Source organism: Balearica regulorum, chromosome 2, assembly GCF_011004875.1.
Source record: "Balearica regulorum gibbericeps isolate bBalReg1 chromosome 2, bBalReg1.pri, whole genome shotgun sequence".
Taxonomy (NCBI): Eukaryota; Metazoa; Chordata; class Aves; order Gruiformes; family Gruidae; genus Balearica; species Balearica regulorum.
Window position 1 is genome coordinate 162,071,925 of NC_046185.1, and position 18,476 is coordinate 162,090,400.

Consider the following 18,476-nt stretch of genomic DNA (forward strand, 5'->3'; position numbering starts at 1 on the left):
TGGAAATGTTAAAGTTCTCAACACCACAATACATTTTTGATGAAAAGAAATCATTATTGTTTCCTTATTTTGCATCTGGATAGCAACTAGTTTTGTGTTCAACTTAGCCAGATCCTACAGTACATTAAATAACTGTTTCCTTCCTTCCTTCCTTCCTTCCTTCCTTCCTTCCTTCCTTCCTTCCTTCCTTCCTTCCTTCCTTCCTTCCTTCCTTCCTTCCTTCCTTCCTCCCTCCCTCCCTCCCTCCCTCCCTTCCTCCCTTCCTCCCTTCCTCCCTCCCTTCTTTCCCTTCCTTCTGTTTGGTTCCACCTGAGTGCAGAGGAGCCCTCATGGGAATCCCAGGGAGTACCCTTGGAGATTTTGCCACAGAAATTTTAAAGCAGACAGTTCAAATTTGTGGTTCAGTGTACAACCTAAACTTAACGCACACAGAACAGATTTTATTTGGAAAATTCTGACATCTACCACATCGATCACTTTCACACTAGTTGGTTATGTTCCTTTTGTAGTACATCATAATGTTTTAACAAATTACTTTCAGTAGACTTAGTGAATATGCTTTCAAATCAAATAAAACTTCCCCTATTCTTCAGTAGAAATGGATATAATCAGAGTAGTAATGAAACATTAAGTCACGTACCAGTTTACAGCCATCTTCACTTCTAGATTCTGATTATCTTAATGACTGAATGATTTTCAACCTAAATTTTTACCGAGCAGTTAGTCTGTTTTACAAATTTAGAAGTACTTTTATTTTTTAAGCTTTCCTAAGTAATTTCAGACCCTGGTTTAGTCTCTCAATTAAGCACACAAGTGTGTGAAGAACTATGTTTCATGAAGAACTATGAAGAAGACTATGATTCTATACATTTAAATATCTTATCCAAGTGGAGGGAAAGACTTATAACTTCTAAGGAAAATGTTTAGTATACTCTTGTCTTTCCCTGAGGAAAGAAATGTGAGAGTAGAAGCAGCAAATTGAATATAATATGATTATTTTCCTTTACTGACAACCATCAATCCAAAATTTGAGAAATTAAATTAAATTTACCAGTGCTGCGCTGCTCAATATTATCATAAAAATTATAAAATTTTCAAACCAGCTATGTTTAACAATTCTGTAGCAGGTTTTTCTAAAGTTCCACCAAGTTCTGCCTGGAAACTTAGTGATATCCACTACACAACACGGGAAATACTCAACACAACCTGAAAAGAGAAAAAACAGCATATTGGTTCCATTCAAAATGTAGAGACTTGGAATCTAAAAAGTGTAAGACATCTTAAAATGAGCTTCTACAGACTACAAAGTGCTATTTTACCTATGGGGTAAAATAGCTGCTGTGGCTAAAACGATCTAAAGCTAAAGAAAAGACAGAATTTGTAGGCTGAAATAATCTCTTTTAATAGAACAACTCATACATGGAAAAAAGCAGAGAAGCTTGGGCTCATGGGCACAAAAGAGCCATTTCTTCTATCATCTAAAAAACTTGCTTATTTTATTTTCTGCATTTATTCCTTTTTTTTTAAAAAAAAAAAAAAAAAAAGATATTACCTTACTAGTGGTTTAGTAAATTATTATTTTTACTAATTTTTTCACTTGATTGATTCATACGCCATGCTTGGAGGTCAGAGAAATGTTGAAGTGCTGTTTAAGATACCAGGTACCAACATACATGTCCTAACTGTCTCAGGCCAATTTGGAAACGTTCTAAACAGTTATCTTTGAATGCTGGTTCATTTGGTGTCACTGCAATAAATAAAAGATTCTTACTTTCTGCAAAACAGTCCTTAGGTATGTGTGACTTTTTTTTAGGCTGGGAAAACACCTCCAGAAGAATAACTGGATCCACAGTGCTGGCTTCAGAATAGCTACCAACATCACATTTCTGCATAGGAAAAGAAGAGAATTTATTTGCTTTTCATTAATAAGGTTACCAGATTTAAAATAAATTATACTTATCACCCCCCCCCCCCCAAAAAACAATCTGCAGCATATAAATTACCTTAATGTTGCTGAACTAAAATTACAAATAATAGGACAGAAAAGTCTAATCCCTCCTCTTTTCCATTACTTTAATAAGTTTCTTGGTTTCTTCTAGACATCTACATTGGACTTGCAGGAAGAAAATGTTTAGAAGAGACTATATTATGTTACAACTTTACTTTAGAGAAAACTCTGATTTCTTCATGCCAATACAATTCTCTCTTCATTTTCAGAGCTACAAACTATGTCTCAAAAGTCTTGAAGACAGGAAGGCCTAGCAGGAAAGAAATGTAAGTGTAGTCTATGCATCTCAAAGAACTATAGTTATTGGTAGGTAACCTACACACCTATAAAACTAAAGACAAAGAGGAAAACAAGTATAAAGAAAACAGAACAAAGCAATCTATCGGCCATAAAGTGTAAGTGCCCTGTATGACATGGAAAGGGAAAGCAAGAGGACAGGGATAAGAATGAGAAGCCAGAAGAAGGGAGAACTGCTTCTGTTGACAGCCATGCTGCTCTACAGGAACTTAAGGTCCTAGGGAATCTTCAACATAGACAAAAATGCAATTATTTAAATTCATGGGCATTTAAATACTTTAAAATTTTTTATATAAATTTAATTCAATGATATGTAACAAACAAAACTTCTTGCAACTTTATATAAACCCAGAAAATGCTTAAGTGGTTTGACTTTTGGAGGTAGTAATCCAGAAAGTTGCTAACTTCCATGTAATTTTCTGGGTCCTTGGAGGCAAGCCATGATTCTTCACCTTTTTGATGTGGAACTGCACTGTATTAGAATAAGCTAAGCTTCTACACCAGAAAAAGTATGGTTGTTTTGGGAACCGTTTCTAGAGAATATATTTTTGCATCCAAGGATGACAGCAAACAGAATTATCTATAAAAACGAATAGTATGTATCAGATATGTTTAAAGAAAGTGTGTTTCTTGATTAATTTGTTTGCTTATTTTGTACAAAATAATATATTAGGTTACACTGTTAGCCATGGCTGTATATGAGAGACAAACCTCCGTGCTTTAAACTATTATTACCTCTAGAGAGATGTACCATCTTCACAGGGATTATACTTGCTACTCTTCGGAAAACCCTAGCTTGTCCTATCATTGCTGAATGAGAGAACCACTGTGACAATTTTCATCTCTAGCATATTCCACAAGATGATAAAAGTTATAATTACCTCTTTTTGCTCTTTCTTCTGGAGTGTTTCTGAAAAACCACTTATAGTTTCAGAAGTCCCAGAAATCTGACTGAAGCTGCTTGAACTCTGGCACTGCTCTCTATGTCTTAATCTGTCTCCCTGCATGAAATAATGCAAAACAGTTGATTTTCCACATTTTTCTTCCTGATAATCATTCTTAAAAGTAAAAATTCTTTAACAGAATTTAAAACATCCACAAAATTTAGCATGTTTGTCTTTTTTACAGATAATTAAATGATATCCCTAAAAGGCATGTAAAAGAATGGTTTCTTCCTCAATTTCAAATCCTGTGGTTATACTGTGGAAATGTATCATTCCTCAAGATCAGCATTTAGCCCACTGATGGATTCCTGTATCGAATTCACTAAGTTCTGATGAACTGGCTCAGTAGCAACCTGTGCAGCTGGAACCCAACAGTTTTGTGTTTCTAGTTACAGGCAGAAGAGCTAAGTGATCCCAGTCAGCTCTCAGTCCTTTTGCCAATACAAATTCCAAACAATACCAGATTCCACTGCAGCAGAGAAAGAATTTCTGTCATCAAATGCTTATGGACAACATATTTCAAATAGCCGCAGATGATTCTAGGGTGATTTCTGCTTCTTTGAGAACTTGTCTGAAGATATTCCACTGATGATGCCTCTTCTTAGGCCCAAAACCATAGAAAACGGATCCTACCAGTTCCCCTAGACACTGACCTTATGATAATCACAAATAGCACCTGGTTTTGACATTTCTGCCAGGGCATAATACTAGGTAACTGCACTTTGAGCCCAAAAACCTGTTCTGATAGATTTAAAATATGGTAATATCGCAATCATAACACAACTGGCACTCATAAAATACAATCTGTAACAAGCTGATCTAGGTACAATATAGTCACCAAAGCCTGGTGTTCCACTTGAGCTTGCTGCTCACACATTTGAATGTTTTTTAGATGAGCTAAACCCTGTATTACCACATGCTTACACCATTGCTTTTACCTATCAAGAAAAAAACCCACAGTTGCAACATCACAGGAAAGCTCATTCCTACTTGCATGTGGTAGCTGGAGAAATAAGCAGAAATGAATAAAAATACTTAAAATCACAAGCTACTTTCCGTAAGAGAATTTCTATCTTGCTTTATGTGAAGAACCTGCAAAACGGCTCATTCTTCTGTTCTATAAGCCAGCTTCTATTGGTACTTCCTTTAGTACAGGTCTGAGAAGTTCATATTTTTTTGTTCACCTTCTGACAAAAGATTGCAGGGAAGGTATATTGGAGTCTGCTCTTTCTTATTACTACTGCCTGTGAACAAGGCAGGCTTCTAAAGAAAATTAACTTGAGGTCCTTGAGTGCTGAGCTGAAACTACTACTGGATGTTTCATACATAGCTGCAGTACTGTCAATGGGCTAAAAGATATCACCTTTACCTTCTACAGGCAAAAATATTTAAAAGGGAATAAGAATCTCAGAGGATGACACAATGATTCTGAAATAAAATGTATTCATGCAGACAGATCATCATATTCATATCCTTTCTAAGCAATCACATCACATGTAATAAAAGTAATGTTGTCACAAACAGAATTTCATTAAAACACATCACCCTCCTTAAAGGAAAGTAATTAGATAGAATTCCGTTTCACTAAAAAGTATAACATGTCATTAGAGAGGAGAAAAGAAAGCAAAAATAAGGAAAAAAAAAATCAAGACAGCAAAACGGAAGAAAATACGAAGTGCAAAAGTGGGCAACATACAAATAGTGTGAACACGCAGCAAGGGACGCTACTGAATGCAGTGAGGACACAAAGGGTTTAATTCAGTTGCTTGCCCTAAACTGCTTAGTGTCTTTTAAGATACCTAGGGGTACCTAAGACATACACATGGCGTAGTTAAATACACATGGCATAGTTAAAAACAGCACAGCATCTACAGGAACTGACAGATACCTTTTTGGAGGTGCATTTAGAAGCTGTATGAGATAATCTAGTACCTCAAATGGCACCTGACATCTATGAGGTGAGTAGTATGTGGAACCTTGAGGCTCAGGTATCTAAACAGAGTGATCTAGTTGTGGCTGATATCTAGTGTCATCTGAGGTGTTTCTACATACCCCTGGCCTCCAGATGCCAAAAAGAGTTCCTACAGCTTCTGTGTCTTACTTGTCAGTCCCATGTGGATGTGAAAGACAGCTGAAGTATCTCATATATCCCTAAATGCCTGTCTACAGGCAAATGAATTGCACTATTATTGACTATCATGGCAGCATAAATGCCATGCACATGCAGAAATCTGTATTTAGTTGTCTGTATTTAAGTGCCTAAGACTTGATCTTAATCCTGCCCAACACAACAAAATCAAGAGATATAACGGCGAGTTCAAAGTATCATAGAGGATTAAAAAAACATTAAGAAATTATTTTTTTCAGCTGAAGCCTTTATGTGCATTCCATTTGGATTCCATGCAACAGAGAAGCAACATATAAGCAACACAAGAGGCCTGCCTTCCAAAAATTCCAGGTGTCATCTGTAAGGCAAAGGAGGCAAAACAAAAGAATGTCTGTCTTGATCAAACTTCATTTAGCAGTTGACAGCAATAAATGGAAACAAAACAGAGAGAAGCAGAATTATGGTTATCAATGAGGAGAATGATGAAAAAGTGGATATTTAACATCTCTTATTGAATAACAAAGACTGTTAGGAGCTCTTGCATTTTGAAGGCACTGGCAGAACAAAGAAAGTAAAATGGCAGAAATGCCAGAAGGGATAACATTTACTGTTGACTCTCCAAGACTATATTTACAGATGCAAGTTACAATAATTTTTCAAATATTAACATTCCTTACCCGTTTTCTGTATTCTGTTTCTGTGCATACACTGTGCTCATCATCACCTTCATCAGTGTAAGTCTCTGCTAATGCAATGGGAACACTGGTGCTACGACTAGTTAAATATTCTTCATATTTCCTTGTTATTGAGGAACTCTCTTCAGTATTGTAATAATTGTCAAAGCAATTGTGGTCTATGTCCTTTCTGACATCAGTCATGGCATAGTGATTTTCCTCTTTGTCTTTGGTAGAAATTTTCACCAAAGTCTTCTTTTTGGCTGTTGTTTTGAGGTTTCGTTTCATTATTTTGCCACAGCGTTCCCAAATTCTGCCCTTCACAGACTGCAGGCCCTTGTGAATCCGTGCAATGGCAACCTGACATTTAGTCATTTGTCCGGCTTCCTCTTGTCCCATTGAGGAGTCAGTACTGAACGAACTCAGCAACAAGGCAATGAATAGGTTGAGCACCTTAAAATAGTTAACGTAAGTTGGAGACACTACTACTAACAGAAAAGACATTTCAGAAAACTCTCCTCAGATTAAAAAATCTCAATCTTGCTTTCCTCAACCACTGCAATGAAATTATTTACTATTACTCTGGAATATTAATAGAGTATGATATGGCTCCTTCTGGAAGGAAAGGCAGGAGAAAAAGGAAGGAAGTGAGGGTTTGGGTATATCAAATATATTTTCACATGCTCTGATGTCCATAATGTACAAGGAGGTAGATATTTTGAAAAACAGCATGCAAAGATAGCTTTTAATAACACCACCATCAAAAAAGATCTGGTATTGACCAACAAACCAAGTAGATGAAAAAGATTTAGACATTAGATCTAGTATATGTCACAGAAACCAGAAAATCTAGGTACTGTAAACTTTTGATAATATAAGGATAAATTGGTAAGCATTAAAAGCACTGAACAGTTTGGTTATTTTATCCTAGCAACACAAAAGATGAAGAAATCAGACACCAAATTATCAAAAGTACTGTTCTTCTATACTCTGGGTAGAAGGAATGATTTTGTGTATTTTGCTTAGCAGTTACCTTGAGTGTGAGAAAGAGCAAGACAGGGGAAAAGAAAAAAAAAGACAGAATGAAAACATATATTAAGGAACATCCAGAAAAGAGAATAGTGTGAATACCCTTCAAATGACAAAGTTTGCCTCAGAAAAAAAGTTGCCAGGGTAACTGGATGCATTCCGTAAGGACTGAAAAATAGCTTGAAACTCACCACCAGGTTTCCTATCACCAGGACTAGCAAGAAAATGGGAAGACACAGTCCTTTTCCAGCCACTTCCATACATTCCCACATGGTTTCAATCCATTCTCCACATAATATTCGGAATATAATCAGGAATGAATGACAAAAATCCTTCATATGCCAGCGTAAATTCTCATTGGTGTTTATTTTATAGTAATAATTCTCATAATAATTGCCCAAAACCTGCTTTCCTACTACAGCAAAAATAAATACAGTGATAATCAAAACCAGAGTGAGGTTACCCAGAGCACCAACTGAATTTAGAATTATTTTCATAAGAGTATTTAAGGCTGGCCAGGACTTTGCCAATTTGAAGATCCTGAGCTGTAAGTAAAACACAAGAGAGCAATGTGAGTGGCAAATACTGCATGAACAGCACAACACACTTAAAAACCAGACCCTGCATTTATCATACTGTCTTTACTTCAGTAACAGGTTCATAATTTTTCTCCCAAAGAAGGGTTTCTAACTGTTCAAATCCAAAAGCACTGTGCTTAAACTCAGATGGTTAATGTTACTGAGAACAGAGAACTGCCAAAGCTTTCAAATTGTGCTAAGTTAGATATGAGCATGTGTAAGTGTATTAGTAATAACAGCAATAACAATAATTGTAATAATAATCAAGTGGCTCATAGATACTCAGACAAGGCTTATGAAATGACTGCATTTTGGACTAAATCAAATGTAATCAGACAAAAATTGAAAAAAGAATTTTTTCTACCGTTACCCAACTGACTTAAAATAGGATCTGAAAAGCCAGATGGGATCTATTCTATGCACTCTCATGAGTAAAAAGGACATTTTTAGTCAAATTAGCATTCAGGGCCATTAAAATCTCTCAGTCATGACACACAAGATGAAAGAGAATTCAACTGAATTTCTAGGTGTGATGACTCTGAAAAGCTATGAAGAATCTTAGAATTAGTAAATTTAGCATTCTAAATACATAATAAGGATGTAAACAAAAAAATAACATTATACATAGACATCTCAGACCTATTCCTCCTCTCCGCTCACATGGAGGAAAGTCTAAGCCTTGAGGACAGCTACGTTATTTTACAAATCTCAACTCAAAAGGAAAAGCTGTGAAGGAACCTTTGCTATCCTTAAGCTCATGAAAACATTCAGATAATATCTTTTCCTAACTGAATATCTGAAACATAGTTGAGGAGTGCCACTGTACAGACCTAACAGGGAACCAGTGAACTCTCAGCTAGGTCAAATCTCCAAGAGGGTGCACTGCACCAGAGGATTTGTACTATCCAATATATCCAGTATAATAAACATATTGAACATATTCCTTAATATTCATTTAATATTCACTCTAATTAAACATTCATGTTGGCTTACTATGTACTAACAAGAACTGATTTAATGATTCATCAGTAAAATAATTTGAGGGTATTTCACTGTAATCTTTTATGAATCTATACAACACACGTACTTTTAAAAAAGAGTAAAGAAATAATTACCAGCCTGAAAGATGACAGATTTTCTTTAAAGCTTATTAGGCCAATCATAACAACAATGCTATCAAAAATATTCCATTTTTGCTGAAAATAGTTGTAAGGATCTAGAGCGATGATTTTCAAGACCATTTCTGCTGTAAAAATGAGGGTGAAGACCTGGAAAGAGGAAAAAGAAATTCAGCAAAAAGTCACTGAAAAAGTATGTCTCCATCTGGGACTGTCCCAGCATAAATATGGGGTTATAACTCCATATTCACTCTAACATAAACCTAACTTACCTTGTCACTTATAAAAATCATTTGTTGGTAATTGCATGGCATGTCAGGATACTCCAGAGCCATGAATAAGGTATTGACGATAATGCAAACCATGATTAAGAGATCAACAAATGGATCCAAAATTACCAATTTCACCTTCTCTTTGACTACTCTCCAGAATGGACAACAATTCCAAATTAGATACTTCCGAGCAAAACGTTTGCATAAGGAAGGGCATTTCAGTTTTGACTCTTGCAGTTCTAAATGACAAAGAGGGAAAATGGCATACGAATAATCTTATGTGGAATTTCGTAGGATGAAGAAAAAGACAATCAGCCATAGAAAAGATGGAAAACAAAAATCAATCTCATGTGAACAGAATGGCATCATTGAAAATCATTGTTTCACTCATTCTATGCAAAATAGTCACAGACTATTTAAAGGTCACCATCATCAAATCTCATAATTACAGAAACAGGTGATATTACCTACCTCTTCATATGTTTATTATACTATTGAAGGATGATAAAAGATTTGTATTAAGGAGAAATAACTTAACTGTCTGTGTTACATCTGCAGAGTCACAGATGCAGCATGGGTAGAAAAAAAGTCCAGGATAAAATGAAGAAGGGCGTGCCCCATATCTTGGTGTCCATAGTTGAGGATAGGGTTATAAGTCAAGTCAAGTTGGAAGGGATCCCAGGAGATCTCTAGTGCAATCCTCCTCTCAAAGCAGGGTCAGTCATGAGGTCAGAAACTGCACAACCTATTCCTCTGCCTGACTGTTCTCATGGTGAAAGCTTTTCCTTACACACAGTTTCAAGCTCTCTTCTTTCAATTTATGTTTGTTGTCCCATCTTCCCACTGTGCACCACTGTGAAGAGCCTGGCTCCATCTTTTTGATAATGTCTTCCTATGCACTGCAAGGCTGATATTAAGGTCCCCTCAAAACCATCTCTCCAGGCTGAACCAAGTGCTCCAGCCCCTGACTTGATGGCTCTCCACTGAACTTAATGTATTTCTTCTACTGGGCGAGCTGGGGGGCAAACCGGGCATAGTATGTGGTCTAGCAAGTGCTTAACAAAGGGTGATAATCACTTTTCTCCTGGCTATGCTCTTTTAACATAGTCCAGGACACTGTAAGCCATTGCTACTGCAAGGGCATGTTGCTGGCTTATGCTCAGCTTGCTGCCCACACAGACCCCCCCAGGGCCTTTCCTGCAGACCTGCTTCCCAGCCAGCCACCTCCCAGCCTGTATTGTTGCAAGAGGTTCTTGCAGATATGCAAAAGTTTACATTTGTTCTGGTTGAATTTTCATAAGTTTCCTGTTGGCCCATTCCTCCAGCTGGTCTAAGTCCCTCTAGATGGCAGCTCTTACCTCCAGTGTAGCAAGTGGTTCCCCCCAAATTTGGTGTCATCTGCAAAATTTAAGAGTAAGCTTTCTGTTGCCTCCTCCAGGTCACTTAGGACAAGACACGTCCTAGGAGACAGCCCTGCAGTACTCCAGTCATTACCTGCCTGTAACAGGTACAATAAGACCTGTTCACCAGACGCTGGAAGCCCAAACATCCAAACATTTTTTTGTCCAGCTGGTTGTCCACCCTAATACCCTAACATAGATAAAAAAATACTGTGAGAGACAGCATTGAAAGCCTTGCTAAAGTCAAGGTAAATGAAAACATTGCTCTCCCCTCATCCACAAACCCCAGTCATTTTATTGTACAGGGCAATCAGGTTGGTCAGGCATGATTTACCCTTGGTAATTTCAATTGCAGTTACGTGAGTTACGGGAATATTTATTTTACTGAAATTTACATTTGATTGTAGCATAATTTCCCCTAGTGACTTTTAAAATAATGCTGATTGTTTGTGACATTTTGATCTCTTAGGTCAAGTTACACAATCACCACAGGAAAAACACTAAAGAATGACTTACGCAAATTATCTGTAATAACAGTGGCTGCACTCATTAACCTCTGTCTTCGATAAGGATCTTTAATAGACTCCACTGACAATTCATAGGACAGCAGTATCTGCCTCTTTGGTTAGAAAGACAACAGAAGATAATATAACAAGAGAATATGAATAAATGGCAATATAAAAATTATGTCCAGTGTAAGATAAATATCCCTTTTTAAATGCACATTGTAATGAAGTTTTACTTTGCTGAAAGAATGTAAAACAAAACAATAAAACAATATCATGTGTTTGCCTTTGAAGGCAAAGGACGTTTCATCAAAGCCAGTAATATTTTTCAAGAAGTTGTTTCCTTCTGAAAATATATAACAACAGTAATAATGCCATTGTATAAGAAGTATAGAATCATTAACAGTGGAGCAAAGGAAAAAAAATAATTCGATCTTTCCCATGACTGATAAGAAGGAAATACAAAAGAACACTGATGATCAGTTTGAATAAATTATTGGCTATTGAACTATGAATTATGGATTATTAATAAACAATAAATATTTATTCATATTAAGAATAGTTATTTAGTGAATCAAAATTATCACTCTTCCCAGACCTATTAAGACTATCAAGATCTATACTAATATTGAACTGCCTAAAACTAGGAATGGGACTACTTTTGTTTTCATTAGAAGTTACAGAATGCTAAACTCAGTGTTCCTGATGTGCACTGAAGAACAGACAGGCCAATTCCTGTATCTTATGGGACACACTGAATTATCATAAAAAATTCAGTTCATGACACATTAACACACACTTCAAAGACTAAGAGACAATTGTAAAACATGGGCTGCAAAGAACAGGTGAGACACTGAGGTAGAGAAGAACAGAAAGAATGAAGATTCCAGTATCAGTGAGGACAAAATTAGAACTACTAGCTGACTGGGAGCCACTGATTGACCACATCATAATGCACAGTACCTTGGTATCCCCTTTCAGTCCAACTTGATTTGTTTGATTTTCTTTTTGTGAAGGTATATAAGTAAAGATATCATAGAATCACAGAATCACAGAATGGTTTGGGTTGGAAGGGACCTTTAAAGGTCATCTAGTCCAACTCCCCTGCAATGAGCAGGGATATCTCCAACTAGATCAGGTTGCTCAGAGCCCCGTTCAACCTGACCTTGATTGTTCCCAGGGATGGGGCATCTACCACCTCCCTGGGCAACCTGCTCCAGTGTTTCACCAGTAAAATATTACTGGCTTTGATGAAATAAAAATTTTCTGATTCTGTGAAACAGTGATTTAAAATAGGGATACGCAGCAGCGAAATAGTCCATTCAAGTTTTTATAGAACTGATTATGTACTACCAAAATGTTTGTATCTGATATGCTTTTTTTCTCTTTGACTGCCATGTTTGTGGCAGATTATATTTATTTGACTAATGGTAGAACTCTACATTGGAGCAGCTCACAGTGCTTGGATAACACTCCAGGTCTTCCTTTTTTTCTTTTTCTTTTTTTTTTTTCTATTTGTAGGACAAAGTGAGAACCGTGATGTAGGGGACTGAGCAGAAGTGAGTGTACAGGCGGACTATGCATCTTGAAGAACCCTCATGACTGAAAAATAGTTTCTTCTGCTGTCAAATGATCATCTGTAAGTATGCATAAGACAGCATAAGACTACAACCAGGATCTCACACAGTCACAATGACCTGGAGCTGGGCCTCGGAATTCTTCATGCAGATAGAGTAGACCACCTGTTAGCAAGCACAGCAATGTAGTCTAAACTCTGCAGAATATACTCCTGAAAAGTGGGTTCCATTTAACATTTGTGGTACCAGGTTCTAATGCAACCTATTATCTGTTTCCAAAAGTTCCTATATAGAAATATTCATAACTTTGCCATTCTCTGCACATAGAGAGGGGAAGGGACCTTTGGATGGATCTGCAAATGTTATTTCTGAAAAGTAAAAATACAGATTGCTTTTGGCATCCAACCTGTGCAGATTTTGCAGCCTTGGAGAAGTAAGGTATAGGAACTAAACCAAATTTATCTCCTGGCTCAGTAATCTCCTGAAACACAGTCACAGTCTTAGAAGAAAAAAATGAAATAGGGATAATCAGCCATAAAAGCTGATTTTTATGCTTACAGAAGATACTTACACCTGCTACGGAAAGACTTTTTTTCCTCAGTAGGTGTAATAATACACTACCATGGACTGTGACAGAGTGTTCCCTTTAAGTACAGCAGAACCAAATTAGGTTGCAAAGTGGCATAATATTCTTAACACAGCAAGGGCACTGTTAATGACACTCTATAAGAAGCAAATTCTATACAAAAGGAGATGACAGATGGCAGTTGCTGCCAAGTGGATGATTTTGATTCCTTCAGCTCAGACACATAATTTAATATAGCTAGGATCAGGGAATTTAGAAGAAATTCTGAACATGCTGACTGCCAGAATGAAAAGCTAATCCATTTTAGCTAGGATAACATGTCTGATAAAACATTCCTCTACAAGGACACTTTTCAAAAGGAAGGAAGTTGGGCCATCACTCCTTTAGCTCTGCTACTGGAAAGTTTCCATTTTCTATGAGATAGGTAGGAATAATTCTGATGTTCTCCCAGAAGCAAGAGAAAATGTGCCAAGAGATGGAACAGACTATCAGGGGTAGGGAGGTCATAGAAAATATGCTGGGAGGCAGAGGGGTGAGGGATAATTTCAAAATGAACAGTGGATGTTTTGGTGATGAATTCCAGCTCTCCACATCTAGAGATCCTGCTCAGTCATGGTAAAGGATCACCAGAGAAATAGAAGGAAGAAACGCATCTGAGAGTGTGAATGAAGACTGGTTTGAAATTCCTGCCTGCATTATCAAAGGTGTGGCCGGGAAGCAAGGTTTCAGTCAAGGTGTCATTTGGACACAAACATCTACTTTTACACCATCTGTTTTTCCAGTGGATCCTATTTGGTCTAAGTCACAAGCCTGTACCGGAGAATGGCTGTTGCTGAACCAGTATAAGGGCATTAAAAGCTTTCTTTTCAGATATTGTTGAAAATAACTCAGTAATATGGATAATTGCCTGAGAATTATTTCAGAAGATTCAGCTCAAGATTAAAATATCTAAATATAGGCATCTAAATGTAAATGTTTACATAGAGCAAGAGAAAAACTAAAGTTGGGAAGGTCCCCTGGAGTCCTCCCACTCCATCACTCAAAGCAGGGCAAACTTCAGCTGTAGGGCCTTTTCCAGCTACATTCTGAGTATCTCCAAAAATGAAGATCCAAAAATTTCTCTGGAAAACCTGTTCTAACATTTATCCTCTGTCACAGTGATTTTTTTTTTCCTCCTTAATAACTAATCAGAATTTCCCTTGTTGCAACTTGTTCCCCTTGACTTTTCATTGTGCACATGTAAGAAGATCTTGGCTCCTTCCTCTTTATATACTCCCCTTGGACATTAATAGATAGCAATAATCAGATTCTTCCCTTTCCCTTTTTTCCTTCAGGCTGAACAAATCCAACCTGTCCACCCCTCCTCACATATTATGTACTATAGCCCCTTAATCATCTTGGTGGGCTCCACTGGCTTTGCACAATATCTCAATGTAATCCTTTCACTGGAGAGCTCAAAACTCAACACAATACCCCAGGTGCAGTCACACACGCACTGGCCATGCCAAGGAAAGATACACACACGGACTGAGCATTGAAAAGGTAACAAATCTATACTCGGATGCTGGACCATTGGTAACATGATAGCAAGGACTGTCCATGAGATATATGGTATTTTGCCAGTGTTCAAAGGCACTGTGAAAAAAACCCCAAGACTAAGCAAAGTAAGAATTACAAGTCTTAATAGCAATTTCTTAATGGACTTAGAAAGGAGTGATGAGCAGAGGGATCTTTTCTAAAGCCAGAAGTCACTGCTGTAATCAAGATGGGAAATAGCGTGTGTGGGATTCAGCCTAATACTCAGACATCCGCATTTAATTTGTCCATGTGCACAATGCATCTAAAATGCCATTATAACTGATGCATATTTTTTTTATAAGTTTGGTTCACTTAAATATAAGTGTCTGAAGCCATTTGAGATGGTCTATTGAGACATTTGGTATCTGAGATGACCATAGTCTCAGACTAAGCAGACACGACACATCATGTCTGTACCCCTCTGCAGAGTAGATGGAGGCCAGGTAAGACACTCTAATGTCACTAGGTGTCAATTTGTGACCCAAAAAATTAAATCTCCATTTGAATCTGGGAGTTTAGAACCTAAATCACATGTAGACACCTGCAAACAAAAACCTGAAACACAATCCAGTTGCCTAAATCTAGGAATTTAGTAACATTTGAGATGTCATAATGTATTTGAGATATACACACAGTGCTAGAAGAAGTGCCACAGACACCAAAGATATTCGGGATATCCAACCTGTCCAAGAACATCTAAAGTGGCACTAGACGCTTATAGTTAGACATCTGAATCACGCCCATAACATTAGAAATATTCATACTGAACTGAATCCAACCCCAAAAATTTAGGCCAGAGAATTAGCTGTGTGTACAAAAAAAAGAAAGGTTAGGTCATTAGGGAAATTCTAAACCCTACAGGATTTTACGTGTTTGTTGATGCAGCACAGTAGAGATGCCAGCAGATCATACCACAGGTGTAAGCGCATAATGTGTCATAAGTATGCTACCGATGGCTACTTTGAACTTTTCTTTCAAGTCCATATAGTGCTGTCTCCCTTTGGTCCCAAAATCTAACTTTCAGACTACTTTAAAAAAACCAAGTTAATTCAATGCATGCATGAAGGAAAAGGGGGTGGGGGAGGGAGGGGGAAGAGGGAAAAATTGCAAATAAAGAAAGCTTTTCTGCTCATCAAATTCTCATATCACATGCATGTCTAATGAACATATCTTCTATTTCGAATACTTACAAGCTTCTTGTGGCAGTGACCAGGCTGCGAACTAAAAATAAGTTCCTCTTTGCCACGATCACCTAAAATTAAGTTTTGTCTTAAAAAAGGTTTTTCCTTCTTCATCTCTTTTTCTTTTAAATCTTTCAAGTCAGCAACTGACATTTCAGATCTGACAGGCAAAGCATCATTAGCCTCTCCAGCGGCCAACATCTGTAAAAGAAACAGCAAAAACTCGGTCTATTAATACAAGGCAAATGGTCTAGGATGATATACAGTTTAATTATTATGCTATCTGAATGCCTTGCACTAATAATTCTTATCTTTCACATATTAAACTACTATAAAAGACAGGAGTACAGAATGCTATTCATAATACTGAAAGATAAAGCAGGTTTACTTATCAGCTACTATAATTAAAGTTTTTCCTTGCCACTTTAGACACTGTGTTTTGTATCTGAATTACAGAATATTAAGGTGTATCCTTTTACTTTCCTTTTCTTGCCTTGGAAAGGATGGTTGAGCCCAAAGACAACAGAAGACTAAGGGCTCAAATTAAATACTAAAATGTTAAAACTTTCTTAACTACTAATCCTGTTGAAAGAAACACAGAAGGAAGAAAAACCTTAGTAAATCTTGGCCAGCCAGAATTTTGGACAGAGAATATTACAGGCCTGTCAACAGCTGTAGAGGAGGAATTTGGTAAACCAGTGATGCCTTTCATTTAACGATCAGATTGGATAGTTGTTAGAGAATATTTGTATGTCCTCTTACAAGTCTGACTTTTCTGATTGTTAGCAGTAAATCAGAGGTATCTTTTATAAAAATAAGATAAAATATATCCTATAATAATTTTCAATCTATCTTGTTGCCTCAGCTCAGAGCTTCACTTCTCAGGAATAAAAGAAAAACAACAAGGTGATCCCCAGTCCCCTACAGACCAAGGAATGAATTAATCTAGGCAATACTGTGCCAAGAGAAAACACTGGAGAAATCCAATGTGTGTCTACTAGCTCTCCAAACCAGCAACAAAGAAACCAACGAAGTGTCTGGATGTCCTTCTGCATTAATATGGAACTAATGGCATTAGCCTGGCCAAAGACTATTCCTGCTCTTGTCAACTGGTAGACCTTCGGCGTGCAATCCACTTAAAAAAGAGGCATGACATCCCTTAAATAGCTGAGCACAGTGACTCTCAGAAAGTTTGTAGTTTTAATCAATTCTGAAATCTATCAGCATCAGAACTTCCAATCTCAGGGAACTATTGAAATGACAACTTTTCTTATGGATGCAAATTTCTCCACTCATACTTCCTTCATCAGACTACACGGTAACAGCAAGAAGGAATATCCAAAGAAAGGAATTTTTGTACACAGCAATAGTGGCAGTATACAGAGCGCAGGCACCTATGCAATACCATAAAAGCTATATATTTGCCAGCAAGCCATTCCTATACAATGTCAGGTCTGCAAATACTAAAACTTAATATGATTTAACTTGGACTCATGCTAGTTGTTTGTATCACAGAAAAGTTTATATATATATATATATTTAAATATATATATACATACACATGTGTATTTATAAAGAGACAAAGAGAAATGAAGTGTGAGAAAGTATCGTAAGAAGCACACGTTTAATTACAAACCTTATTTCCTTAATTCACAAACAGAAGAAAACAAAAGGAACCACATTATGTATTATATATAATAATTTACAAACCTGTTCTTTCTCTAGAATTTGTTTGGCATCCTGAAGTAATTTTTCTTTTGCCTCTGTTTCAGCAAGAGTAGCTCTATTTTGCTCTTCATATGCCATAGTTACTACAGCCAAGATCAGATTGAAGAGATAAAATGAGCATAAAAAGATGACCCCCAGAAAAAATAAAATGTAGTTCTTTCCAGATGTACGGATGGTCTGTAAGGAAAAGGTAAAAGTTGTAATAAACACTTAACAAACTAAAATTTACAATAGCATTTCAAACTAACTTTAAACAATTTCTTTTCCTATACAATACAAAAGGTCAATATACTGCTCTATTTTCTTTAAACAACAGTAGAATCTAACCTCTGGTCTAAGTTATACAGAAGATCTAGAAATACATCCAGTCAGAAGTTCCCCTGGCCTTCAGATAAATACATTTCAGCTCTTAAAAAACTTCTCTGTGATCATACAATGTTTTCTCTTTATGTAACAGCCCATCAAACATTCATACTGATGCCATGTACTGCAGAGAAGAATTAACAAAATCCATTCTTAAAATTAAACATCTCCCAGCAAACTGGGCAAATGATCATCAGAGTTCAAGCGATGAGAAGACAACTTCAGCTGTAAAGAGATATACAGGTGACTACAGAAGAAATTCATAAAACTCAGTAACAAAGTTGAAAGCTAGGATTATCTAAACAAGCAAAGATGTTACAATTAGTGAAACAGAGGCAGTATTTAGACTGGTTGCTTATTCTTACATTTTTTTAAATGGCAGCAGAGAAGATGGCTCAAAATTAAGCTCTGAGACATTAAAAACTAAAAACCACGTGATCTCGAAATGGTAAAAAGTTGTATCCATTTTTTAAAAAATTCAGTTAATAAAGGTTGCTGGTAAAAAGTTAAAGTGGGCTATATGAAAGTTA

General features: G+C 36.8%; 1 protein-coding gene across 1 annotated transcript in view; it reads right to left on the reverse strand.

Annotated features, from left to right (window-relative positions):
- LOC104632753 (sodium channel protein type 5 subunit alpha-like) overlaps window positions 1–18,476 on the reverse strand; it is a 43,258-nt gene that overhangs the window by 14,069 nt on the left and 10,713 nt on the right. The window contains exons 9-17 of the mRNA XM_075746740.1: window positions 17,566–17,760; window positions 15,865–16,056; window positions 10,944–11,046; window positions 9,028–9,266; window positions 8,753–8,905; window positions 7,251–7,604; window positions 6,034–6,483; window positions 1,772–1,886; window positions 1,052–1,206 (exon numbers count right to left, since the gene is read on the reverse strand). Of these exons, the coding sequence (XP_075602855.1) occupies window positions 1,052–1,206; window positions 1,772–1,886; window positions 6,034–6,483; window positions 7,251–7,604; window positions 8,753–8,905; window positions 9,028–9,266; window positions 10,944–11,046; window positions 15,865–16,056; window positions 17,566–17,760 (1,956 nt within the window). The remainder of the gene's footprint in view (window positions 1–1,051; window positions 1,207–1,771; window positions 1,887–6,033; window positions 6,484–7,250; window positions 7,605–8,752; window positions 8,906–9,027; window positions 9,267–10,943; window positions 11,047–15,864; window positions 16,057–17,565; window positions 17,761–18,476) is intronic.